We start from the raw sequence: 26,818 nt of genomic DNA, 5'->3' as shown, positions 1-26,818 counted from the left end.
CAGGGGCGGCTTCTCCTTTGGAGCAGAGGAGCGTCGCCTTACTTGAATTACCATTTTATTTTTCATCTTCGGGGGTAATTTATTACCATTTTTGTTTCATCCGAGCGTCAGCACGGGGCTGGGGCAGCTGCTGAATGACAGAACCAGGGAGGAGGCTGAGCTGTTTGGACACTTTTCAAAGTGTGCATGTCCCTTTGGCAGGGTGTCTTGCAACGGCCAGCCAGACATGCACAATTTGAAAGCTCTAACCCAGCGACAACTGGGTTAGAGTAAGTGCAGGCCTCCATTGCGCCGATTGAGGTCGCTCCATTCAATCAGGATACTGCATTCACAGCATGAGAGCAGCACTAAGATTGGGGTCCGCACTGCAGCATCCAGTTCCTTTGAAGAGGTCCGGAGCGGAGGACATCGGATCAGGTAACTTGATTTTATTGTTAATATTTGTGCACCACAGGACTTGGAGTCCTGTTTGATGCAGAGGCATCATAGGCAGACGTCTTGTTTTGGATCTGCACAACATCTGTTTCCAGCATGCACAGCACAGTCTGAAACTTGTTGTCTCTGGGAGCAACAACCCTGCATATACAGTGGCGGCTGGTGACATTTGAAAGTGGTAGGGCGTAAAATAATTTTCGTACTGCACTGTGGCGAGCGACCCCAAACAACCTACCGGGGGAAAATTTTGAAAAAAGAGTGGACAATTGGAGCATTTTCAAGCAAATTTGAGGTCACAGAAACCCCTCTCAACTAATTTGCAAATGTCCACTTTCACCTCGACAATGTTAACACCAATGAGTGGCTAAACAAAGTGCTGCGTCTGACCTGCACAATGACGCCGTTAGAACATGCATCATGCCTTCCGTGGTTTTACAGCCCCCATAACATTTCAAGTGTTCAGTGACAAAGGCCTGCCTGAAATGCTCCATCTTCTACAGATGGGTGTCTCTTAACCCCTTCGATGCTGATGACGAGCTCAGTTCGTCATCAGCCACGGGTGACGTGTGCGGATGACGAGCTGAGCTCGTCATGTAACGCGGTTAATTGAAAACAGCCGCACAGCGCAAAAATAACCGCAGCAGCGATGCGGTTAAAGTAATCAGAAAAACTCCACCTTGTGACTAACACAACTGAACATGTTGGTATCGTTACTAATTGCAATCAAACCGCACTGTCAGCTGCATCAACCAAAACTACCTGTTAATAGGCAAAAGCACAAACTAGTACACCCCGAACACACCCCAAAACGGTTCCTTTGGATAAAAAGGGAAACCCACACCCTCCTCGACATTGCAATATCGACCCCTTCCCCAACACCAATTACTGTCAAATTTCTCACACACACACAATCGCCCCAGCTATCAATCACAATAGCTGACACTACATGTTTTATAGGCAAAAATACGAGCTAAGCAACCCTAAACACAACCCATCTCCTTCCATCGGAGAACATGGGGGACCCCCCACCTCCACTAACATTTCCATTTTTAACACTTCAAGTTCCCAATCACACCAAAATGTCTCACAAATATACTACACAACCCCACCTATTAGCTCCATCACCCAAAACTACATGTTTATGGGCAAAAATCCAAACTATTAACTTTCCGAAACACCCCAACACCTCCATATGATAACATTGCAAACCGGACCTTCTCGAAAAATGCTATTTTAGGTATTTCCAGTACTTCAAACTTGGTGGGACACTAGTTCCAGCGATTCCAAACACCCTCCCCAAGTCACAACTCAACCGATCTACTGTAAGGGGTACGACTTTTCATCCAAAGATACCCCACCCCCAACATTGAAATACACTTAGTCATAAATCAACCGTCCAAATCTGGCCAAAATCGGCATGCATTGGCCAAGGGAAATCACAGCAGAAGAGAGACAGTTTAGTTTCGTTTTTTAAACTAATCCCCCTCTCTCCCACCTCCCGCCTCCCCTCTCAACCTACGGACACCTTAGTGTGCGAGGTGTGAAGCTGCAGGCTTGTTTTTTTTTTTACACAGTTTACCCGACCTTGCGCCCTCTTCCGTGGGTGCTGGCAGTGGGACGCATAATCACACACACTCACACATACACAACAGACAAAACTCAAAGAATAAGAAATGTATTCAATTTCACACACGAATACACACAAACATATCCATTCACGACAACACTCTCCACCAAACATTCATGCATACACGCACGCACGCTCGCACAAAACACTTTAAAATAAAAGAAAAACACACACACATACTTACCTTACCTTGCTGCCGGTTCCGGTCCGCGCCACCTCTGGGCTCTGCTCTGCTCCCCTCACGTCACGTCACAGGCTCACAGCCCCTCTTGGCCAATCCTGGACTAAGGAGGGCTAATGGTGGCCTTAGATTCCATTATAGAAAAGGCTGGACAAAGTAGAGGGGCTTTCTGGTGGTGGAAGCACACCAGGACCAGCTGGAAACCAAAATGACTACAATGGAGGCCTCTGTGTAGGAGACTGGGTCATGGGTACTCTGGGTGGAGTCAAGTCTGGATTAGAATGAGGAAAGCACAGAAGGAATATCAAAAGAAGGTAACTTAGGCCCTTCTGTCACTTGATGCCAGGGTTGACTAAAAAACTTGGACTTCAGATCCCACCGTAGAACCTGCATGTGGCCTGTGGCATGGTCCACAAGAAGGCTTCTGTAGGCCCAGAAGCCTCAGCCATTCTCACTGAGACCCAGGTCAAGAGTTGAAACATCAACATAACAACCGGAATATCCTGGACTTGTTGAGGCAGGGGAAAGGCTCAAACGCACCCTGTTCAGAATGGCTCCAATGAAGAGGAGCCATTGCTAAGGAGCTGGGTGTGACTTTAGCACGTTGATGTAAAAACCCAATTATGTCAACAGGTTGGCTGTTGTTTAGGGGCGGCTTACTACTGCTTGAGGAGACCTTCCTTCAGTAACTAGTTATTAAGGTATGGGAAGACTGGTATTCCCAACCTACGCAGATGGGCTGCAACTACCACTACCATCACCTTTGGGAACACCCGAGGTACGCTGGAAGGCCGAAGGGGAGCACAGTGAATTGAAAGTGTTCTTGGCCTACATGAAACTACAGGTAGCGTTTCGGGGATTGCAGGACAGGATGTGGAAGTAAGCATCCTGCAGATCCAACACCACCTTGACCAGGCAGACAGAGCTTGGGCCATGGTGAGCAGTTTAAACTTGTCTTTATGAAGTTCAGAGGATGAAGATCTAGGGTGAGGCGCAGGCCTCCATCCTTCTTCGGCACCAGGACATACTGAAAGTAACAGTCAGCCACAATCTTTGATGCAAGCATCCCCTGTATCGCTCCTTTTGGCTAGAGGGCCTGATCTTCTTTCTGGAGTATGGACAAGTGCTCCTCCAGGAGGTGTTGTGGTGTGGGAAGCATATCTGGGGTGTGAGACAGAAAAGGGAGGGAGTAGCCCTACTGTACGATCTAGAGCACCTGTTGTTTGGACGTCATTCTCCTCCATTTGTGGAGGTAGACGGGAATGCAACCTCCAACCGAGTATGTTACCCCAAAGGCAAATTAAGTAGTTTTGCTGCAGCTACAGGAAGGGGTGCTGGAGTTTGGATATCATGTTACTGCTGGGGTCCTGAATGCTGTTGGTCTGCTCCTCGGCCTCTACCCTGAAAGGACAGTGTGGTCTACTGTTGCTGAGGTACTAATTGGCAATGCCTCTGCTAGTAACCCCTGCCGAAGCCTTGACAGGGGTAAAGCTAGAGAGGAAACTGCAGCGTACAGGCTAGACATAGAGTGTGAGCAGTGGCTGTTGCTCTCTCTTTAATTTCTAAGGCTGAGTCTGCTTTTGCTCCTAGATTCGTCGAAGGGCATGACCATCACAGACTATTAAGTGTGTGAGGAAAAGTCTGTGGAGACAATTTAGGCATGGCGCCGAACTGCCCAATTGGATAGTCGGTGGTATCCAGGCTCGATTGAATAGATTACTTAGCCACGTTGTGACCATCTAAAATCAAGCATTGTGACATTGATGGTATTTTCTCTTCTAATTTTCCAGAAGACGACAACACGGAGGAGCAGGGAGGCCGCACTGCAATCACAAGGCTCGTGCACAAAGAAAATAATTGAAAGAGTCCGAGAAATCAAGCGATCGGAGCGCATTTTAGAAAATCCCGGATAAATCTATAACAGGTCCAAAGACTATAAGAAGTCCCCCCCTCACTGACAGTGGCTCCTCCGTGTAAAATTAAGATCGCGGTTCTGACTTGTAAAGTATAGCTCTAGGGAATTGATATACCTGAGCAGCTTGCAACCCGCGAGAAAACTTTTCGAGACGCATCAGTTTCGCTACACAGAATATAATGGAGTCAAAAGTTCTAAGGTCCTGAAGAAGGTGTCAAAAGAAAGAAAAGCACTGAAATGCTGCGTCGACTGTTTTTGACTGTTTTTAATTTTGACTTGTGAGAAATATTCTTTTGTATCACCACGCTATGTGTTTTTTTTAATGAATTTGTGATAATGTTTTAGATTGTAACCCAGTTGGGAGGAAAATAATAAATTCCATCATTTTTAAACTTCATAAAAACTGTCTGTCCGTCACATTTAACTGTGTTTTTAAGTTTGTCAAATCGTGGTTCAGTGACTTCCTCTACCTAGTGTGTTATTCGTGCCATTTACAGGATGGTATAGAAAACTATCCCCTCAAGCCAGACCATTCCCATAGATTCTGATACAGTAATTTTCTATTTGCTGTCTTGATAAACAGGGACTCCTAATTTTTCTGGTATTTTCTCAGGAACATCTGGCAGGATGTCTGCCACTCCGTCCCACAACACATGCAAGTACCTGCCAAGGAGGTATAAGGAATTTACGGACTTGACGGTGATGCTAGTGGAAGAGCACATTTGTTTGGCAAATGTCTCCATCCTTTTAGATTCCCTAGGGGGGGGGAGAGTTGTGGTGAATGAATTGGGGTTTAGATGACTGTTTGATGACTATACCACCAAGTTCTCTGGAGAAGGATGCTGGAGGAAAGAATCTGGATCTCCAGGAGCGACTGGTGCCACCTCAGCACTCGCCTGTTCACTGCAGGGCAAGATCCTGGCTTTGCCCCACCAGGACATTGGTTTATGCAGGGATAAGGAGCTTAGTAGGCATGTTTGTATTTTGTTTGGTGTCATTGAGATTTTATCACTCAGCTCGGCATTGAAAATTAACGGAGTCAATGCAGTGCATTTTGGGATAAGACAGCAGTAAAATGACTTGTCAAATTTCTATGTAATTATGCTTTTGTCTGTTATCAACTTTTTCAGCATTTTTGTTTCCTCTTAGGAAGGTATAATAAGGAGATTTTGTAATCATGTTAATGCTTTGATTTTCGTTTTAGTTTCAATAAAAAAATGTATTTTTGTACATGTAATGTAAAATTATTTAATTTTTGAAAGAAAGGTATGGATATATTTTTGGTCACAAATTTTATGAAGATACGGAAGAGAAATGCAAATACTGGTAATTCAATTTACTGCTGGTATTGCTCCATTTTGTCAATTTGTTTTGGATTAAGATTTAAATTGGTTTCTAAAGCAAATGTTGTTTTCAGCAGATCACCCAGCAAAGGTCAACTAGATCTTCGAAAACATCTTAAAAAGGTCAATTTGCAAAGGTAACTTGTTTTGTATTCTTTTACATACATTTGAAAAAAAAAGTGTGTGCTCGTATTATTTTTCTTTGTTGCAGTTTTGTGTTCTGGATCCTTTAAATTTCCATCTTTCTAATTCTTTAGCAACATAAAAGAAAGACAAACTAAGCAAGTAGCTTGAAAAATCATGAAAGTACTGTGAGTTCATGGAATGTCTTTTTCCACTTTTAAATAACCGGTAGGCACCTTGACGGATTGACTAGGGACCTGAATTTAGCCTTTTACTTTGACTTCTAAGCCAATAGAACCCAAAGCTTAATTCATAACATCATCCTCAGGAGGGACCTCCTTGTTTCTTATAGTCCATATGCCAGCTGTGAGCCATAGGTATTTGTAATGTTTTATGATGGTTTTAATGTTGTTTATGTGCACTCAGGTATCTCAACAGAAACAATGTGTGCATATTGGTTTTGAAAAATGCCATAGAACGCGAGAATGACCAGCACTCTTGAAAATAAGAATATGTAACAAATAACATGCTACTTTGATCTGCCGAGGGGCTTCATTTACATCCTTTGCCTCTGCCATTCCTCTACCTCTCCACAGGATGTGAGGACTTGCCTGGGGATTAGGGTTCAACTTTCTTAAAAGTGGCTGGCGTCTCTCCGTGGAGAACGCATAGTTCCCCAGGAATATAATGGCACGCTCCGCCCAACCTGACAGGACCTCGGTGAGATTAGGGAACCCGTTTCCTTAGCTTCATCGGCCATATCTACAATTTTAGAGACTGGTCCCACGGCATCCAGGAGATTGTCCTGGCAAGAGCGCCAGGACCGGTCAATACCCTTTTTAGGGTCCTTGACGAACTTGGCCAGGAATGTCTCCATTTTGGGGACAATGTCCAGTGTGAGGTCAACTTTGTCCTCCAGACAAGGGCGGGGACACTCTGCCTGGAGGTGATAATGAGCGCCTTTTTCCATGGGCTTCTGAAGACAGCTCACTGCGTATTTAGCCACCTTGTCTGCTGGGACACAGTCTGTTGATCGAGGGTTGACAATATCGTCCGAGTTGAGCATATACAAGATGCCCTCGGGGGGAGCCATGGCCTCGAGGGGCCTGAGTCATCGTCTGTGTCTCCCAGGGAGACCCTTTGCTGGCAGGCTGGCATTCAAATAAATATCTGCTGCACATCATTTGGTCTCCGCTGGCTCTTTCAAAATTGGGAAACTGCAATTGTTGGATTGTAACTGCCCTCCCAGGTCGTTGAAAAGAGCCGACTGCTTCCTGAGCGGGTCTGTGGTGGCGTCAGGAGATACTACCCATTAACGGAGGAGAATGAGCATGCACCGTAGCAGTAAGGGGTTTGCTCACAGTAGAAATGACAGCAGTAAAGCAGGCAGGGACCCGAAGATCTGTTGATCGAGGGTTGACAATATCGTCCGAGTTGAGCATATACAAGATGCCCTCGGGGGGAGCCATGGCCTCGAGGGGCCTGAGTCATCGTCTGTGTCTCCCAGGGAGACCCTTTGCTGGCAGGCTGGCATTCAAATAAATATCTGCTGCACATCATTTGGTCTCCGCTGGCTCTTTCAAAATTGGGAAACTGCAATTGTTGGATTGTAACTGCCCTCCCAGGTCGTTGAAAAGAGCCGACTGCTTCCTGAGCGGGTCTGTGGTGGCGTCAGGAGATACTACCCATTAACGGAGGAGAATGAGCATGCACCGTAGCAGTAAGGGGTTTGCTCACAGTAGAAATGACAGCAGTAAAGCAGGCAGGGACCCGAAGATATGGCACCAAGATGTTTAAAGGACACTGTGACTGGGGATCGCGGACCCACTGTGGTTTAGATACGGCATGGACTGCTTCTCCCAGAAGGCCTTTTGGCCACGCCCAACGGGGCGGGAGAAGTTTAAAATCAGAAGTGCCTGCAGACGTGCTTTCCCTTCGTCTTCCGATAAAGCCACTGATGAAGAGACTTACTTGAAACGTGTCTGGCTTTAAATAGGGGGTGATATTTGCCCATCGAAGGAACCCTTGCTGGCAGGCTGCCATTCAAATAAAAATCTGCTGCACATCATTTGGTCTCCGCTGGCTCTTTGTAAATTGGGAAACTGCAATTGTTGGATATATATATATATATATATATATATATATATATATATATATATATATATATATATATATATATATATATATATATATATATATATATATATATATATATATATATATATATATATATATATTTCATTTTCTTATCCTTATTGTAAGCATAGGCTTCAACTGGAAAAGAAGAAAAAAAATATCTGGTGGATTAATTGTTAATAGACTAGTACTGGTGCCTACTAGCACCCAGGCAATATTACAATAAGTATAGAAACAATTTTTATTTTGAATGCACATCGCAGGAAAACATGATTCTTATTGGAGCAAAGAAAAGTGTGTTTATGTTTTTAAAAAAATAGCTGGTTTAGAAAATAAAGCGAATGAAGAAGGCATAATCTGAGCCTCCGGTCCTGACATAGAATTTTAATCTGAATTAGTCTAATGTACTAGCTTCATTCTTCCAGAATTATTCTGCAAGGAAAATTAACATTTGTGGAGAAATTTATAGTTTTAATAATTTCGATAAATGTATTTAGTTTCATCTGATTAAAACAAGCATTTGCAAAGGCAATTTGTCTGGCTTTGTGTGTATATATATATATATATATATATATATATATATATATATATATATATATATATATATATATATATATATATATATATATATATATATTTCATCAACACCATTGCCACGCAGGGAGCCTGACCTTGGCAGGGCGGTCAGTGCATCTGGTGCGAGGCTTCCAGATAATATTTTCCACACTCCTCCTTTACCTTCGAAAGAAGCACACTGACTCTGGAAATGTTGCTTTTCGAAATCCTTTATTCCTGAAATGACACGAGGGCCAAGAGTTTCACTGTTCCCAACGTTTCTGCTCGCCAGAGCCTTGATCACGGGAGGCAGTCTCTCTAACATTTTGAATTGCCCACGTGGTTGTCCTTTAAAACACGCAGGCCATATTCTCTTGCAGAGAAGCGCAGAGGAAAACTTTCACGACTTGTAAATTGCATGCAGAATGCTATTTTCAAACCAAGTATTTCATTGAGTAATCTGCACGCTTTTTCCATGATATGTCTGTTCCTTTGCACCAAGAAAAATAAAGTGTCCCTCTCAGCACAGTTCGTTTTTGACATTTCCGATGGTTTTCTTAAAAGCAACAAAATCCTGCAGTTATTGGAAATCATTCCACCTGCTCCCTTACTTTCCACGCTGAAATCCTGTCTCAGGGGGCAAGCAGGGCGGTCAGTGCATCTGGTGCGAGGCTTCCAGATAATATTTTCCACACTCCTCCTTTACCTGTGCTGAGAGGGACACTTTATTTTTCTTGGTGCAAAGTAACAGACATATCATGGAAAAAGCGTGCAGATTACTCAATGAAATACTTGGTTTGAAAATCGCATTCTGCACACAATTTACAAGTCGTGAAAGTTTTCCTCTGCGCTTCTCTGCAAGAGAATATGGCCTGCGTGTTTAAAAGGACAACCACGTGGGCAATTCAAAATGTTAGAGAGACTGCCTCCCGTGATCAAGGCTCTGGCGAGCAGAAACGTTGGGAACAGTGAAACTCTTGGCCCTCGTGTCATTTCAGGAATAAAGGATTTCGAAAAGCAACATTTCCAGAGTCAGTGTGCTTCTTTCGAAGGAAAAACGCAACATACATTATAAGGAACATAATGATATGTTGTATGAAATGATTACATTGCTACTCTCGAACAATATCTTCTTCTTTGGAGAACAACTCTACCGCCAGCGCAATGGCGCTGCAATGGGATTCTCATTCAGTCCAAGCTATGCTTGCATAGCAATGGGTTGGTGGGAGGAAGAGATAGCCTGGAATCAACAAAACATCAAATTCACCCAACACATCGTACAATGGAAGAGATTCATTGACGATTTATTTATAGTGTGGGGGGGAAGTGAAAGTGAATTCGAAGAATATTTTGAACTTTTGAATAATAGCACAAGAGGTCTGAAATTCACCTACACAAAAAGCAGGCAATCGATATCCTTTTTGGACACAGAAGTATATATCCAAAATAACAAAGTGGAGACCACCCTACACAGGAAGAAAACGGCCACAAATTCAACATTGGAAGCCACAAGCTTTCATCAACCTGCTCTAATTTCAAGCATACCATACGGTGAATTCCTCCGGGTTAAACGAATCTGTAGCGAAAAAACAGAATGGGAGAAGCACAGTGCAACAACAATGGAGAGATTCCGCAAGAGAAAGTATGGAAAAAACTTGACGAAAAAATGTTGGGAAAGAGCCAACGAGAAAACTAGGGCAGATTGTTTGAAACCACAAATCAAAGAAAAAGAAATGGAAGAACCTATAAGACTGATACTGGATTATAGCAAAGAAGCGAAAGAAGTTGTCCAGATTCTCAGAAAAAACTGGAAACTATTGAAACTGGATCCAACAATTGGTCAAAAAATGGGTGATCACCCAGTGGTCACATACCGCAGAACAACACATTTGAAGGACCAATTGATCCATAGTCATTTCATGAACCGCAAAAAAACATCTTGGCTCAAAACAGTTGGATTCAACAAATGCTACAACTGCAAAGTTTGCGAGATAGCAAGACCGACGAAACAAATCGAAATGGCTAATGGAAAAACTTGGAAGATCAAAGAACTAATTACTTGCAAAAGCCAGTATACAGTTTACCTAATTGAATGTCCGTGCAAGCTGCGCTATATAGGAAGCACAATCTGTGAACTCAAGAAGCGTATCTTGGAACATACTAGGGCCACAACAAACAAAGACAGAGGGAATGCAGTGGCCAAACACATGGAGACAAATCATGATGGCAATTGGCGACTTTTGAAATTCCTAGGATTGGAAACACTGGCCCCAACCGAAAGGGGAGGACATCGAGAAAAATTGTTGCGCCAAAAGGAATCACGCCATATCTTGAACTTTCGAACAATGACCCCTCATGGTCTGAACCAGTCTGAAGAACTTTATGTACACATATAACAACAATGAAAGCCTCTCTTGATGTACTCCATAACTAACTTTTCCCTCCCAAAAACCACGGCACAGTATACATAGAAGCCAAACTCTGGGCCAAAATTCAAAAGTACTGAATACATAAAATTTATGACAATTAATCAACACCATTGTAAATGTCAGCCCACCAGAGGGCTATAAGTAGGTCTAATGGAAAAAGACCTGTACGATAATACCCTATTGTTTGTTTATTATTGAAAAAAACTTTATGTTGAAAATTATTGAATTTAAAATGCCGGAAACAATAACCGTCCTTCCTTTTGTAAGGTACAAAGAACCTTAAGAAAATTATAAGGAAATAATTTATAAGGTACCATATGACTGAGTCAGCCCACTAGAGGGCTTTTATTTTATAGTAAATTCGATTCTAATCTCAATTACCTGGGATTTAGAAAGAAAGAATAATGATTGTGTTTTTCTGGCACACAAGAAATCCTTAATGTAAATATCACGAAAGGAATGTCTGATTTAAAAACAGCTAATCAGTAGGGAATGGTGCACAATTTGTTTTTCTGTGTAAATAACATGAAATGATATTTTGTAATGTAAAAACTACGAGTCCCAGAAGGCCATAGTGTCAAAAAACATATGGTTGGAATCATGTGACCGATGGGGGGAGGGACTCCCTTTTTAAATTATTCTCAGCAAACAGTGTTTGTAACAACCGTGATCAAGTGAGTGGGGAGCTCACGAAACGCGTTGGTTTTCGCTGTGAAACATGCTGTAGTGGTTTGAATAATAAATCTACTGGTTTCAGGAAAAACGGATTGACTGCAGTGGCGGCTTCTTTTTGGTTTGGACCCGGGAGGCCCTGGGGGCAAACACAGTTTGAATACATTGCGGTTTGGTTCTACCGCGTGAAGCAACGCACTTGCCAGAAGCGCCAAAAAACAAGAGGAGAGCGGAACCATCCAGGGATTATATATATATATATATATATATATATATATATATATATTTTTTTTTTTTTTTCTTCTTCTTATTGTAAGCATAGGCTTCAACTGAAAAAGAAGAAAAAAATATGCTGATGCCTTAATTTGGTGGCTTAATTGTTAGTAGACTAGTACTGGGGCCTACTAGCAGCCAGGCATTCTTACAAAAAGTATAGAAACAACTTTTATTTTGAATGCACATCGTAGGAAAACATGATTCTTATTGGATATTGGAGCAAAGAAAAGTACTATTGGCTTTGAACTACTGTAACCTGACGAAAAATTGTAAACACACATAGTCAACTAAATAATATAAAAAAGGATAAAGAATTGAAAGTAAAATGGATTGGTAAAGAAAAATAAAGGCTAACCAGCACTTGTACTGAACTTCTTTTTTAGAAGGTTTGCACCTGTCGTCAGTCAAATTATTGTCACTTAAAGTGCAGATGGCTGAAGTGAATTGGCCCATTGCCTATGTTGGACGCTGTGTTGGGCAGAAGCAAAAGGTGAATGACAGTTTAACAGACCTGTCTGTGTATGTATGAAGTTATGTATGCATTTTGTTTTATTTATTATTCTTTTGAATTACGTGAGGCTGGCAAAACCGCTGAAGCCATCTTAGACCACTCATTCAAGCAGTCAAAAATGCCAAATAACTCCTGTTTCTGTATATTAACTACTTAAACTTTTCAAATCAAGCATATTGTAATACATTTCATTTCTGTGTAGGAAATCCAAGTTTTGGTGCATATGACCCTGAATGTCCAGATTTTTATGGACCTTTATAAGATAGTGTTTTTTGACCTCCCGGCGGTGTGGGGCTACTACACAGCACCTTACAGTATGTTCCTTTACCTAAATATCAAAAGGCAACATTACAAGTCAAGTATCCTATGTGGGCTGTATCAGTGCTTTTGTAACTCGCAAGTGGGACTTAAACTTAGCACAGGATTTAACAGAAGCCATGTCACACTGTGGGCTAGGCTTCAGTATTTAAATAATAAATTTGATGCTATACCGAACTATATCACACTACAATTATATAACCATCACTGCATCTAATATGACATCAAAGGTACATTTAGGTAAGTACAATAGCTAAATACAATAGTTACAATGTAAACGTATAAAATAAATCTCAATATAGTATCATGCAGCCAAATTGATATTAGTTAAATTAGCTTGTTAAAGCAAGGCCCAGCTGCATTATGTAGAGATTTAAATCAAGTAATGTTGACCAATTCGCATGTTTCAACAGTAACATCCTAAATACCATTTCACCATTTGAGTCTGCAGCAGTCTTACAGTTTGCAAAACCGTTCAATGTTTAAAAGCCTATTTTTTTAAATGTTTGTTTACAAGAAGCTAGAAACATTATTCTTTCCACATACAGTTAATTAGTGAAAATACAAATCATTGGTTCACAAACATCTTTATTTCATATGTCATAAAAGCGACTTTTGATATTGTTTATAAAGTAATACCTCTCAGGACCAAGTTTCATACTATTGACTATCACCTGCTGCCTGGCTGGCTCACTGCAGTTGCACTTTAATTAGTTTATCTTCTGCCTTTCCTTTAGTTTAAAGAGGTCTGCAAGGGTGTTGATGGAGGCCTAGCCCAAGCTACATCTTTTGAAGTCAAAGGGTCTCACAGACAACTAGTAGCGTTATCCCTTTGGGGCAATGATAAATTGGTGCATATAAGGGGTATGCTACATCTTGCTTATGACGGCATAGGAAGGGGTGAACTTAATAAGGATTCCCTTCACCAATAACAAGTGAGGGAAATTTGGCGTTTTTGGATAGGTTCCTGCCACAATTCATTGGAACTGAATCAAACTGTGGAGAAAGGAATGGGAATTTTGAAGGAAATGTTATACGAATTCTCTGGAAATTCATTCAGTTACTAGTGGGTCAACATAGAAAGCACTGCTTCCATCATTCTGATGGAAACATTTGCCTGTGGATTCCTCACCTTTGGAATTACCCCTGCGCAGCATTCCGCAGAATACCCCTGCGCCAGCATTCCATGGAAATTCTTTTTCTAGCTCTCCCACATCGACGAGGACGTCATAATAGCACAACTTCGGTCACGACACCGTATTACGTCACCGGAGCCATAAGAAGACCTTGTTGGTGTGCTGACGTCAGTTCCACCCCTTTTTTGCGCACTGTCGACGCATAACGTTTTTTTCTTGGACTCTCCATTTTACTTGTGATTAATTTGAATCTTCCTCTTCTTCATGTTGCAGTGAGAATAGCTACTTCGAAGAAGTCGGGCTTCAAGCCCTGCAAGGAGTGTGTGGGCCATATATCCATCACGGACCCCGATGATGACTGTCTCTGGTATCGTCGACTTCTCATACTTCAAAGACATGGGTCATGACGTCGATCTTCGACAGGCAGGGCTTCGAGGTCGGCCTCTCCCGTGCAACCGCATCCTGTAAAAGATTTCATCTCCCCGTCGCCTTCTCCGCAAGCGACTCTGGCCCACTCTCCGGCGCCAAGGGATTCGCCGACACCGAGGCATTCTCCGACGCCCAGGGATTCTCCGGCACCCAGGGATTCTCCAGCTCCCAGGGATTCTCCAGCTCCCAGGGATTCTCCAGCTCCCAGGGACTCTTTTCCTATTCCTGCAGCTTTATTTGTGCCGGCGCTGATGTCTCCGGCTCTGCAGCCTCAGCCTCCCCCCCGTACAGCCTCAGATGGATCCAGACCAGGGGATTTCAGATCCTTATCCTCCTTTTCCAGGGGGGGGAATCGGATCCTTTGCATTTCCTTAATACAATGTTTGGCATGTTTGCCAGGGCATCCTACCCTACCGGTGCGCCCTCTGGCCCCGTGGGTCAGCTTGCCTTTAATTTGGGCATCCCCCAGCAGTATGCTCAGTCACCTTTTTATGCCGACGGCTCCATCTTGGCAGTTTCCGACACTGAGGTTTTCGACTCCGATACCTCATTCACCTGCGCCGTCCGGTGTTTGGCTAATGTCATCCCGAATTCGATAGGCGCCTTTGCCCACTTCAGAAGGTCCTCCGGAAGCGGCCTTCCAGGAGGGAAGCGCAAAGACTGCTGGAGGAAGAGTAGTTCCAGCAAGAACAGGAGGAAGGGGAGATCCTCGACTCTGTGGATGAATTTGATGGTCTACGTGAGGCTAGTCGCCTGGATACTTCCCCGGAGCAGGAGCTGTCTTCTTTGAAGGCTTTAGGTTCACATGATATTGTCCCTTATCACTTAGTTATCAGGAAAGCTGCTGAGTTGTTGGACCTTAAGTTGCCCTCAGCTGAGGTGAAGTCAAATATTCCGACTGAGGTGTTAAATTCTTCTTCTGTTGAACCTCTGCTGCCCTTCAATGAGGCATTGATGGAACCGATTATGGAGATGTGGCAGAAGCCTTTGTCTGCACCTGCAGTTTCTAGATCAGTGGCAAGGAGGTATAGGCCTGCTCCTGGTGATCCAGCTTTCCTTTCTGCCCATCCATCTCCGGAAAGCTTGGTGGTTCAGGTTTCTTGTCCCTGGCAGTCGTCTGGATCCTTCCCCACCACCCCTGGGGAAAGAGACTCAAAGAAATTGGAGCAGTCGGGCAAAAACGTGTTTTCCTCAGCAAGCATGGCTCTGAAGTCAGCGAATGCCACACATTTGCTGGGAAGGTACATTCGTGCTCTGATGGAGGCACTTTCAGATACGCAAGCTCGATTCCGATCCAGTCCGATCATCCAGTCTGGTCTGGACACAGCAGGTTCGGTTGCCATGATAATGGGCTCCTCGATTGCAACTGGAAGACATGCCTGGCTTAGGTCTTCAGGTTGTTTGCCGTATGTACAGGCTACTTTGCTAGATCTACCCTTCGATGGGGCAAGATTGTTTGGAACAAAGGCGGATTCTGCGCTGCAGCGCTTCAAGGACTGTAGGGCTACTGCAAGATCCTTGGGCCTACAGTCCCAGCCCAGGGGCTATGGACACAAGAGGTATCGAGGCTTTGGGAAGGTGACTTCCTTTTGAGGCCGTCAGCAGCCACAGTAATAGCAGAACCCTCTGTAAAGGTCGCGGGGAGCTTCTCGACAAGTCTTCCTCCTCCTCCTCTGCCCCCATCACTGATACCATGGGAAAGCAGCTCTAGATCCCCCATCTTGGAGCATGTTGGTCCTGTATGGGGTCGAGTGTCCCATTTTCTGCTAGATTGGAAATCGGTTACTTCAGACCGTTGGGTTTTGAATCTTGTGGAAAAAGGGTACGCCCTACCTTCTCAAGAGTTACCACCGCCTTACCCTCCTCGCCAGGGCTGCTGTTCAGAAGACCACTTGCTGCTTCTGCAGCAGGAGGTTATTTCCTTACTACAGAAAGGTGCAATAGAGGTGGTTCTGGAGGAGGAAAGGGGTCAAGGATGTTACTCCCGTTATTTCCTGATTCCCAAGAAGGAAGGCCAGCTAAGACCGATCTTGGACCTCCGGTTTTACCTCCGGCAGGGAAAGTTCAAGAAGTTGACCCTAGCTCAGGTTTTTGTGGCACTGCAGCAGAAAGACTGGATGGTGGGTGTTGAACGACTTGCAGGATGCATATTTCCACATCGCTATTCTGAAGTTGCATTGGAAGTATCTCCGGTTTACGGTAGGGTCTCAGCACTACCAGTTTGTGGTCCTCCCATTCGGTCTCACTGGGGATTCCAGTTTTCCCCTACCTGGACGACTGGCTGCTCAAAGCAAAGTCGCCAGAGATGGTGCTGCATCACTTGCAAGTAACAACGCAACTTTTGTTCAACTTGGGTATCTCGATAAACGGCACCCAAATCTCACCTGGTGCCCTCTCAGCCCAGCATGTTCTTAGGGGCAGTACTGGACACTACTGTATGTTGAGCTTTCCTGCCTCCACAGAGGATTCTCGACATTCAGGAGATGATTCCTTTATTTCACGATGAAGCAGTTGTTCCAGTCCTCAAGGTCCTAAGCCGGCTCGGTCTGTTCGCCTCCTGCATACTATTGCTCAACCATGCATGCTGGCACATGAGAGCACTCCAATGGTGCCTCCGCAGGCAGTGGTATCAGCACAATGGAGATCTTGGGGAGAAGGTCAGAATCTCCAGAGAGACTGCAGTGGAGCTGTCTTGGTGGAGTGTACCGGGCAACCTGTCTCAAGGAAATTCCTTTCAAACTCCTCCACCACAGTGATCACAGACGCCTCCACTCTAGGGTGGGGTGCTCCTCTGGCGGATCTGGAGAGCAAGAGTCTTTGGTTCTCTGGAGGTAGGGTTGCTTCCCATCAACCTTCTGCAACTTCAGGCAAAACTTTGGCTCTCAAAGCCTTCCTTCCCTCCCTTCCCGGTCAGTCGGTTAAACGGAAACACAATGTGGCATATAAACAAACAGGGAGGCTTAGGGTTGTATCGTCTCTGCGGGTCTGGTCCTGGGCTCAGGGCCATCAGATTTGTGTGATTGTAAATCATGTGGCAGGAGTGCTAAATGTGCATGCGGACAGTCCGATCACGAGTGGCAGATTCATCCGGAGGTGGTCCGTCGCATCTCCAGGATATGGGGTTGACTCGGGTGGACCTTTTTGCCATGCAGGAGAACGGACACTGCCCGTCGTTTTGTAGGCTTCAGTATCCGTTGCAGGGAGCGTTGGGGGACGCGTTTCAATTGGATTGGAGCTCACAACTCCTTTTACGCATTTCCTCCTATACCCTTGATTCCTCTAGTTCTGCAGAAGATTCGCCAGGACCGGGCCCAAGTCATATTGATCTCTCCGGATTGGCCAAGAAGGGTGTGGTACACAGATCTTCTTCACCTCTCATCGCAACCTCCGATCCGTCTTCCTTTCAGGGCAGACCTTCTCTCGCAGTCGCAGGGCAGGTTCTACACCCCCACCTCCAGACCTTGCACTGTATGCTTGGAGCTTGAACGGGGCAATCGGAGTTCTTTCTCCCTCCCACCGGATTTGGTATATGTTATTTTATCATCCAAATCTATTTTATTCCTGTAGGTGCTACTCGTTGTTGAAATGGGTGGCGAGAGATCCATTGATCCTTTGAAGGCTCATTTATCTGACGTTCTTTGTTTTTCACTCTTCTTGGCCCAGCAGGGCTGTGCTGGGGCTACGGTGAAGGGTTATTTGTCAGCTTTGTCGGTTTTCCTCTGTTTGCCAGACCAGCCGTCTTTATTTTCGTCTCCCATTGTTATGAGGTTCATTAAGGGCCTCACCAATAGGTTTCCGCTCCACTCCCTTTGTTATGCCTCAGTGGTTTTGAATTTAGTTCTTACTTTCCTGATGGGTTCTCCTTTTGAGCCTCTTCATTGTTGCCCGTAGAGGCTTCTTTCTTTTAAGACGGTCTAGGAGGGTAAGTAAGCTTCAAGCTCTTAGCTCAAAACCTCAGTTTTGAACCATTCTTTCAGAAAAGATGGTTCTCAGGACCAGGGCTGCTTTCCTCCCTGTGGTGGTCACTCCTTTCCATCTAGTGCAGTCTATTACCTTCTATCCTCCCCCTCACCCTCACCCTTCCAAGGAGGAGGAAAGACTTCACCACCTGGATCCTAAGAGGGCTATCCGCTTCTACCTGGAGAGAACCAGGGACCTAAGGCTGGATGATCAGCTCTTTGTGGGTTACATTGGTCAAGAAGGAGCCGTCTGAAGGTATTAGAGCTCATGCCACCAGAGCTAAGTCTTCTTCTTCTGCTTTGGCGTGTTTCTGTTGTTGACATCTTTAAGGTGGCAACTTGGGCCTCCCTCCATACCTTTGCAAAACATTACTGCTTGGATTCCAAGTTTAGGAGGGACGGACATTTTGCATATTCTGTACTGCAAGATTTTTCTAAATAGGCAGGTGGACACCCTCCTCCGGAAGAGGGACAACCAGGGGATTCAATTCAAAAGGTGGGGAATCCACAGGCAGATGTATCCATCAGAAGAGCAAGTTACTTACCTTCGGTAATGCTTTTTCTGGTGGATACAGTATCTGCCTGTGGATTCCTCACTGACCTACCCGCCTCCCCATTGTCGTCCTGCATATACCGAAAAAGTTCTGACTATCTGACATTGTTATTTTCTATATGTCATTTTCATGCCATATAGTTTGTTTGTTAGGAAATGCTTTGTTTATTGGCTTTTCCTTTCTACTTATGTATATACTGTATGTATTGGTGTGTGTATATATATTATGTATATTGGGTATACTTGTGTTATGTTGTCGGTCAGCCCCTTTGCCTCGAAAGCACGGAAAAAATGGGTAGAACTAACGTCAGCAGTCCGACTAAGTCTTCTTATGTCTCTGGTGATGTCAAACGGTGTCGCGAGCGGAGCCGTGCTATAATGACATCCTCGTCAACCTGGAAGAGCTAGAAAAATAGTTTCTGTGGAAAGCTGGCGCAGGGGTATTACGCGGAATGCTGGCGCAGAGGTAATTCAAAAGGTGAGGAATCCACAGGCATATACTGTATCCACCAGAAAAGGCGTTACTGAAGGTAAGTAACTTCACAACTAAAGGCCTAATTCATAGAGCAATTTACAGCCTTAAACCTATGTTAATGGCTGAGAATAATTCCATTCATGCCTCCCAGCTATCCATAAATGGATTTCTGTGAGTTGTAAATGGTTTTCTATTGCATAATTGTCCACTAATATTGTGTAGCAGTGTACGTAGCAGGAAACCCAAAACAAGGGATCGGGAGTCACTAGTTGAAGACGTGGTTGCTTTGTATTTTCTCAGTGCCCACAAACTCGAGGGTTTGTTGCTATTCTCATGTTCACAGTAGTTGCAGTTTCACTCCAGCAAAGAGCTAATCTATATGTATATGGATATTATGGATCTGTATAAGTCTGTATTCCCCAGTGCTCCAATTATGTTGAAATTTCTTTAATATTACTTCCATTTGTTATCTTTTTACCTTTTATTGATTTCCTGAGATCCGTAATCTTTGGTGGTATTGATAATAAGGTGCTGTGACACCCGGTGGCTGTAAGAGATATGCTATATGAAACATCATATACATGTCCTTTCCTTGGGTCTAGGACGTCCCAGCTTGTTTGTGATATGAAGGAGTGTATAGATTTAGACAACAACATTGACCCTCTTATTTTTTCTTTCTTATGTTTTTTTCAGAAGCCCAGGAGGTACTCCTATTTATGACAGAGAGAACAAGGACAATGGAACAGGACTCACCCCGATAATGGCACGGGCACTAAAGCAAAAATTTCAGGCAATACCTTTTTCCAACTTGCACCTAATTCCCTGCTTCGAATGCTCAACATTCACGTATCTTTAAATTGTTATTGGGTTTATGCCACGAAGTAACTAGTGGTTTCAAATGCCGTGAATGCTCTTGTCACATCAAGAAATTGTTTGGTAATCTGTGAATCACTATCTTTTCTTTGTGGTAAGATGTTGCTGGATTGGGGTTGAGACAAATGGATCTGCAGATGAGGAACCTCTTTGTATGCAAGAAACGTTTCTAGAGATGCACATCTTTTTTCAAAGGGTTCAAGTACCTGTAGAGCCTATAGATGGGTATGTCCCAGCTGTTCATGCCCTTAACTGGTACATACATTTATGACTCATTCCAGGATAAAATGATGAGAGATAAACTCCTAGAAAAAATAAATTACACAAAAGTCCAAGAATGACTAATGTTTACTCAAGACCTCTTCTTGGATGAGACCACAGAAATAGGTTGAGGAATGAAAAATATTGCAGTACACAAGAGAAATGTCTTTAAAGAGCAGTGAGTAAAAAATGAGCACACCGTGAAACTAGAATTAAAATTTAAAACATAGGATAAAAGTGGGAGTAAGTAAAAAATGTAATATAGAATGTTATATGTGCAACAGCAGATATATCTTGCGTATTATAAAGCATTATAGCAGTAAGTACAACAAAAAGAGTTCACTATGCCCAGGTAGAGAATTGGAGAAAGGAAACCGGTTTACACACTAGCAATCACCAAGGTTGGAAAATCTGCTCAATAATATGGGGAGAAAGATTGTGTATAGCAGAGGGATGATTGCAGAGTGAATGGATCTTATTTTAGCATGAGGTTAAGAATGATAGAAGATTCTGGATATCCTTGTACGTTGATTGGTGAACAGCAATGAAAAATATTTAGGCAGAGACCATTAGGTAAACCATAGTTTAAACCAATACCATAGTGGAAAATACCTATTGAAGTGTTGGGGTGTTTTCTGTTGATCTACTGTACACTGGGAATACCAACTCAGGTGCTTTGTTTGTGATGAAAGGGGAGGCATGTTTAATGGGGTGGGTGAAAATAAACATTTGTGGATCACATTACCCCAAGAAAGTTTTAGTGAGAATAGAAGTTCAGGCAGCAAATGCGGTGGAAAGTCCTATCTGGGAAAATACATTTCCAGACGTTTAGAACTACACATTTAAAACAATTTAGTCGGTATGGCTGAAAACATTTAAGTCTGAAGCACAGCCAAGTGTATACAAAGTACTTTGGATGCTTGTATCATGGGGAAGAATCTAACATAAAAACTAGAGAGGATAGGCAGAAACAGAAATGTAGTATCTGAAAGAAACAGGTTAGTATTAGATTCCTTACCTTAGAATATCCCCAGGCGTCAGACTGGATCCGTAAACGTTTGCGTAGCAGTACCCTTACGCGTAGATAGATGGCGTCGCCGTTCTTCTTTTTTCCGCGCCAGCAAGCGCCAATCCGGAAAAATAATTTTTGATCCTTTTCGAAGTCTATCGACTCCGACGGTGCCGGTAGGGATGCCCGGGTTCAAACCCTGCGCCGACTGCGATCGACTGATGTCGGTTACCGACCCCCATCGCTGGTGCCTGCACTGTCTGGGCCTCGACCACGACGCTCCAGCAGTCGGCCCTACGCAGCTCGAGGTCTCGGTCCGGAAGAAGGGCGAGGGACCGGTCGCGGGGTCTGAGCCATCATAGCTCTGGGAGTCGTCTTCGGGCTCGAAGTCCTCAGGTAAGGGGCAAAAGAAGTCGAAGAGGCGTCATCGCTCTTCTGACTCCCCCCGACGCGGCCGGGGAGTCGGGCGACACCGCCCACGCGGCACCGCCGGAGCCGCAGGCGTCGCGGCCTGCTTCATACCCGCCGGTCCCTGGGCAGAACGAGACGCTGGAGGAGATCGAGGCCTTCCTCATGGCCATGAGGTCGCTCACTCCTCTGTCGGGTTCTGCGGTGCCTTCGGGCCCAGCGGCCCCGACTGGGGGCCCAAGCGGGTTGGGTGCTTCGGCCCCGATGCCGCCGGCGACTTGGGTCCCGGCGCCGCAGGCCCCCATTGGATCCGGTTCCGGATCCAGGTCGTCGCCGGTCGACCTCGCCGACAACGACCCCCAGGGTGTCGCCTCCGGGTGGCGCCGTCCCTAATCCCAGCCTCCATTCGGGTCCGGCGCCGGAGCGGCGCCGCTCTCGACGCCAATGGGAGATTTCTACTTCTATGACCCGGCCCCATCCTTTGCCCCTGAGTTTCAGGAGATGGGTGGCAAGGAGGATTGGGAGAGGTCTGAGGACCCTCTGGCACGGGAGTGACAGTCTTATCAGGACTGGACAGGTGAGCTTGGGGAGGCAAGTGGTCTGGACACTTCGCCCGACACTGGTTTTGTCTCCCCTCGTACTGTGGCAACGGAGCAGGGGGCTGCCTATAGTGTGTTGCTGACGCAGGCTGCCAAGGCCAGGTGTGGTTTAACACCTGGCAGGTTCTCTGAACGCCAAGGCGGACGAACTCAGCCGATGGTGCATGATGGATCATGAATGGCGTCTGAACTCGGACGTGGCCTCTTTCTGCAGTGGGGAGAACCTTGGTTAGATCTATTCGCCACCGAAGAGAACGTGCAATGTCATCAGTTCTGTGCGTTGGAATTTCCAAGGCGGCACTCGCTCGGAGACGCTTTTCGGCGCGAGTGGAGCGGCGGTCTGTTGTACACCTTTCCGCCTATACCACTTCTGCCCAGAGTGCTGAAGAAGATCAAGCGCGACCGGGCCCAAGTCATCCTTGTGGCTCCGGACTGGGCACGAAGGTACTGGTATCCTGAGCTACTCAGCATGTCAGTCCATCCCCCGATTCGTCTGCCTCTTCAGGAGGACCTTCTGTCGCAACCGCAGGGGACGGTCCTCCACCCGAACCTGTCCAGTCTCCACCTCCATGCTTGGAGATTGAGAGGCGACAGTTGAGGCCATTTGACTTGCCTCCTGAAGTCTGTAATGTGATTCTGGCAGCCAGGCGTCCCTCCACAAAGTCAGTATACGCCTGCAGGTGGAACAGATTTGTGGCATGGTGCACAGCAAAGGCTGTGGATCCACTCTCTGCCCCCCTTTCTGAGGTTCTCCTCTTCCTTCTTTCTCTTGCCCAGCAGGGCTCTGCTCTGGGCACTAACAAGGGCTACCTTTCTGCCCTTTCCGCCTTCTTAAGGCTACCTGATCAGCCTTCTTTGTTCAAGTCCCCGATTGTAAATAGGTTCTTGAAGGGCATTACTCATATGTTCCCCCCTGTTCCTTTCGTGATGCCTCAGTGGGACTTGAACCTTGTACTTACTTATCTAATGTGCGCTCCCTTCGAGCCACTTCATAACTGTCCTCCCCGTCTTCTTACCCTTAAAACTGCTTTCCTGGTTGCCATCACCTCTGCCAGGAGAGTGAGTGAGCTCCAGGCTCTTTCCTCCAAGCCTCCTTTCCTTTCTGTCCATCCGGATAAGATTGTGTTGCGGACAAGACCCTCTTTCCTACCCAAGGTAGTCACAGCCTTCCACATCGGGCAGTCCATCACCTTGCCCACCTTCTTTCCGTCTCTGCATCCCTCTAAAGAGGAAGAGCGGCTCCACCGCCTGGATCCAAAACGTGCGTTCTCATTCTATCTGGATCGCACATGCCAGTTCCGGGTGGATGACCAACTCTTTGTTGGTTACGTGGGCGCTAAGAAGGGTAGGGCGGTGCACAAACGGACCATCTCTCGGTGGGTCGTCTTGTGCATCAAGGCATGCTATTCTTTGGCTAAGAAGGAGCCTCCTGTCGGGCCACGGCGGCTACTACTGCCCTGGGCCGGGGAGTCCCCTTGCAGGACATCTGTCAGGCAGCTACGTGGGCCTCGCTGCACACGTTCGACCTGGACAGCCAAGTCCGGAGGGGTGGCTTCTTTGGCTGTTCCGTCCTCCAGGACTTTCTGGTGTGATTATTGGTTCGCAGACCCACCGCCGGGGTTGGTATTGCTGGGGTATCTATTCTAAGGTAAGGAATCTAATACTAACCTGTTTCTTTCAGATGCACAGGTTACTTACCTTCGGTAACGATATATCTGTAAGAAGCAGTAGTTAGTATTAGATTCCTTACCGCCCCACCCATTCTCCCCGTTCTGCGAACCGATATCTAGGGTTAAGGTCATCCCCTTTCAGGGCCCTAGTTTCAAGGCACCAGTGTTGGTTTTTATCATGGCTCTGCGTTTCTGGCGCGGAAAAGCTGTGTATAAGATCTGACATCAGCACGCGAGGGCGACGTCTTAGTACTCTGGCGACGTCATAACAACGCCAACGACAACGCCTAGGTATTGCTACGCAAATGTTTCCGGATCCAGTCTGACGCCTGGGGATATTCTAATATAAGGAATCTAATACTAACTGCTGTTTCTTACAGATATATCGTTACCGAAGGTAAGTAACTTGTGCTTCTAGTTGGAAGGGTCTGTAACGTGTCCAGGTAGGGACCCTCACTCTAGTCAGGGGTAAGTAAGAGAGACACACACACCACATCACACCCACACCAAACATAAAAGCACCGTAACACATTAAAAAAGAATGCACATGGTTTTAAAACAGGAGGGACCCGTGTGCACAAACAGCATGTTTTAAAAATGAACCTACATACAAAACATGTTCCTCTTTTAAAAGCAACAATAAACATCTTAAAGCATGTCTACATTAAACAATATTAAAACAATGTTTTTTTAAAAAGTGGAATCCGAAACCATCTGGTAAACATAGTATAAAATTTAAAAAAACATAAAATGGAGCAAAGATTGTCCAGATGATTCATCGCAGGGTCAAGATTTGGATTCAAGATAAATACATAACTTAAAGGGAAGCAAAGCCAGTATTTCACAGTTTTAGATCTAAAATGACAGCAAAGACTGTTCCCAGCGTGTGTGGGCCAAACTGATGTAACTGTGGAAAAATCAGATTCACACAAATAAAGATATTGGCCCACACTGGTCCTGTCCTAGATATCCCTCAAAAGCCTTGCTTCTTAACGATCTTAAATTGCATTGGCAACAACCTTCTTTTTGACACCTTCATTCAATCATTAGTGGATCGACGAGGATTGACTGCATCCTGATTTTACTCTATTCGGCTTTTGCTAATGCAAACCAAGGGATTAATAATCTGTTGTCTAAAGAGAGGCAATATCTTATTATCTCCTTAGTTAGGGCTGCTTCAGAATTTTGTCAAATTGGAGTCTATAACAGAAGTGGCTGAGCCCTGATTAAATCTGCTCTGTAAGGGATACCCAGTTCCTTAATGCCGATGAAGTGTGAGGCTGAAATGGGGACAGATAAAAGTGATCTGCAAAACCTTTTTTCTGCGCACTGAATGCCCATGCAATTTGAAGTTCCCCATCTCTCTGCCCCATAAATGGCCAAGAGTATGCATTGTGAGTTACATATTTTCAGCATAGGAATGAGAGAGCCTCCCCCTCAGGTTGTGGGAGACTAGGTAAGACCCATTAGCTATAAAGAACTTGGTAGTGTGAAGAGCAATGTTGGAAGACCAAGATCCTCTGGCATAAAAGTTAACTCCCACATATGGAAAGTTGTTTACACTGCTCAGGCAGTGGTTACCAAGTGACATATCCATTAAGGTACCACACGTATGGCCACATTACATATGTGATTTAGAGAACTTAGTCTGCATATCAAGGGAGAACATAAAAGCAACAAAAGCGTGCACAAGCTAGCGCAGTGCCCTGGGGTACGAGCCATAAGTACTGCTTCATCCGGATAAAGGAGCAAAGTAAGGGGGCTTTCTTTTATAATTTGTTATTCAGGAGTGGCCCCAATTAAATGGGTGTCTGGCTCATTATTATAAGCAATTTAAAGAGGGGAGCCAGCACACAACCCTGTCTCACTCCCTGATGAATACCAATAGCCCCAGACACCTCATCCTGTGCTTTGATGCGGACGCTGGCCCTCATATCCTTGTGCAAATAAGCAAGAAAATGCACCAAAACTATATCTAACCCTATACAAGCCAGCACATGGCACAATTTGTTCCAGTTCACACAGTTGAATGCTGATGAAAGGTCTATAAAGGCCAAATATAGCAGGGACTGTTTTATAACCGTATCTTTTTCTAAAACCTAGTTTAGGTTAAGGCACTGTTCAATGGTCCCCACTTTATGCCTAAACCCATATTGACAGTTTGCTCTTGATCAGGACAATTACCTTAGATGCGTCAAAAATAAAAACAATGCGAGGCGCAGGGCAGGTGAGGAGTCGAAAAAGCAGCTGATGGGTTGGTTCCTTACTACTATAGGGGAGGTGATGCGTTGGTTCCTTCCTGCTAGGCAGGGGAGGTGGTGTGTAGTTTTTGGGCATAATTCCTCAGTTACTTACTGAGGTGCGGTGTCAGTGAAGAAATCGGTGCCTAGGGATGATGCATCGAAAGTCAGTTGCGCTTTGCAAATTCCACAACTTTGAAGCTGGCGCTGCATTGGAGTCGGGCGATGCGTCACAGGCGTTAGTGAGTGATGCAGTGCTTGAGGCTCACGCAGCAGCAGTTCTTGGGACGCGCTGAGAAAAAAGCTGGGCCTGCGTTGTAAGCCACAGTTGTAAATGTAAATATGTTGTATTTGTAAAGCGCACGGCTGCCCACGCAACGGGGCGTCCCGGTGCTGCACTCATTCCGCTGTGGAACCATTCCTGGCTTTTCCATGTGAAATGTCCACTCCTGGGCACCCCCAGGGTGAAGCCAGGTATCCAAGCGCTGCTGGGGCCGTTTGGGAGATTAAGCAAGCTATTGCCCAGAGTCACAGAGTGGGACTCATGATTAGACTAGGCACGAGGCGAGAAATATCAGGTCCGGGGATATTGAGTCCAAGAGCCGCCGAGGCGGGAAAACCCTGGTCCCACGCCAGACCTCTGCATCAGGGTCTTCCACTCTAACCATTGAGCCACGCTTCTCCA

At 45.2% G+C, this 26,818-nt stretch overlaps 1 protein-coding gene across 3 annotated transcripts in view; it reads left to right on the top strand.

The window, feature by feature from the left end:
* PRR11 (proline rich 11) overlaps nt 1-26,818 on the top strand; it is a 298,857-nt gene that overhangs the window by 248,206 nt on the left and 23,833 nt on the right. Inside the window, exons 8-9 of one of the 3 annotated variants that reach the window (XM_086954972.1) lie at nt 5,579-5,638; nt 19,767-19,863. In XM_086954972.1, the coding sequence (XP_086811098.1) occupies nt 5,579-5,638; nt 19,767-19,863 (157 nt within the window). Of the gene's footprint in view, nt 1-5,575; nt 5,639-19,766; nt 19,864-26,818 lie in introns of all 3 variants that reach the window. The other 2 variants (XM_086954971.1, XM_086954973.1) reach the window with 2 other exon arrangements.

The sequence above is a fragment of the Lissotriton vulgaris genome, chromosome 2_1 (assembly GCF_964263255.1).
Source record: "Lissotriton vulgaris chromosome 2_1, aLisVul1.2, whole genome shotgun sequence".
Taxonomy (NCBI): Eukaryota; Metazoa; Chordata; class Amphibia; order Caudata; family Salamandridae; genus Lissotriton; species Lissotriton vulgaris.
Note: the sequence above shows the minus strand (reverse complement) of the source record. Positions and strands in the feature narration are given on the sequence as shown.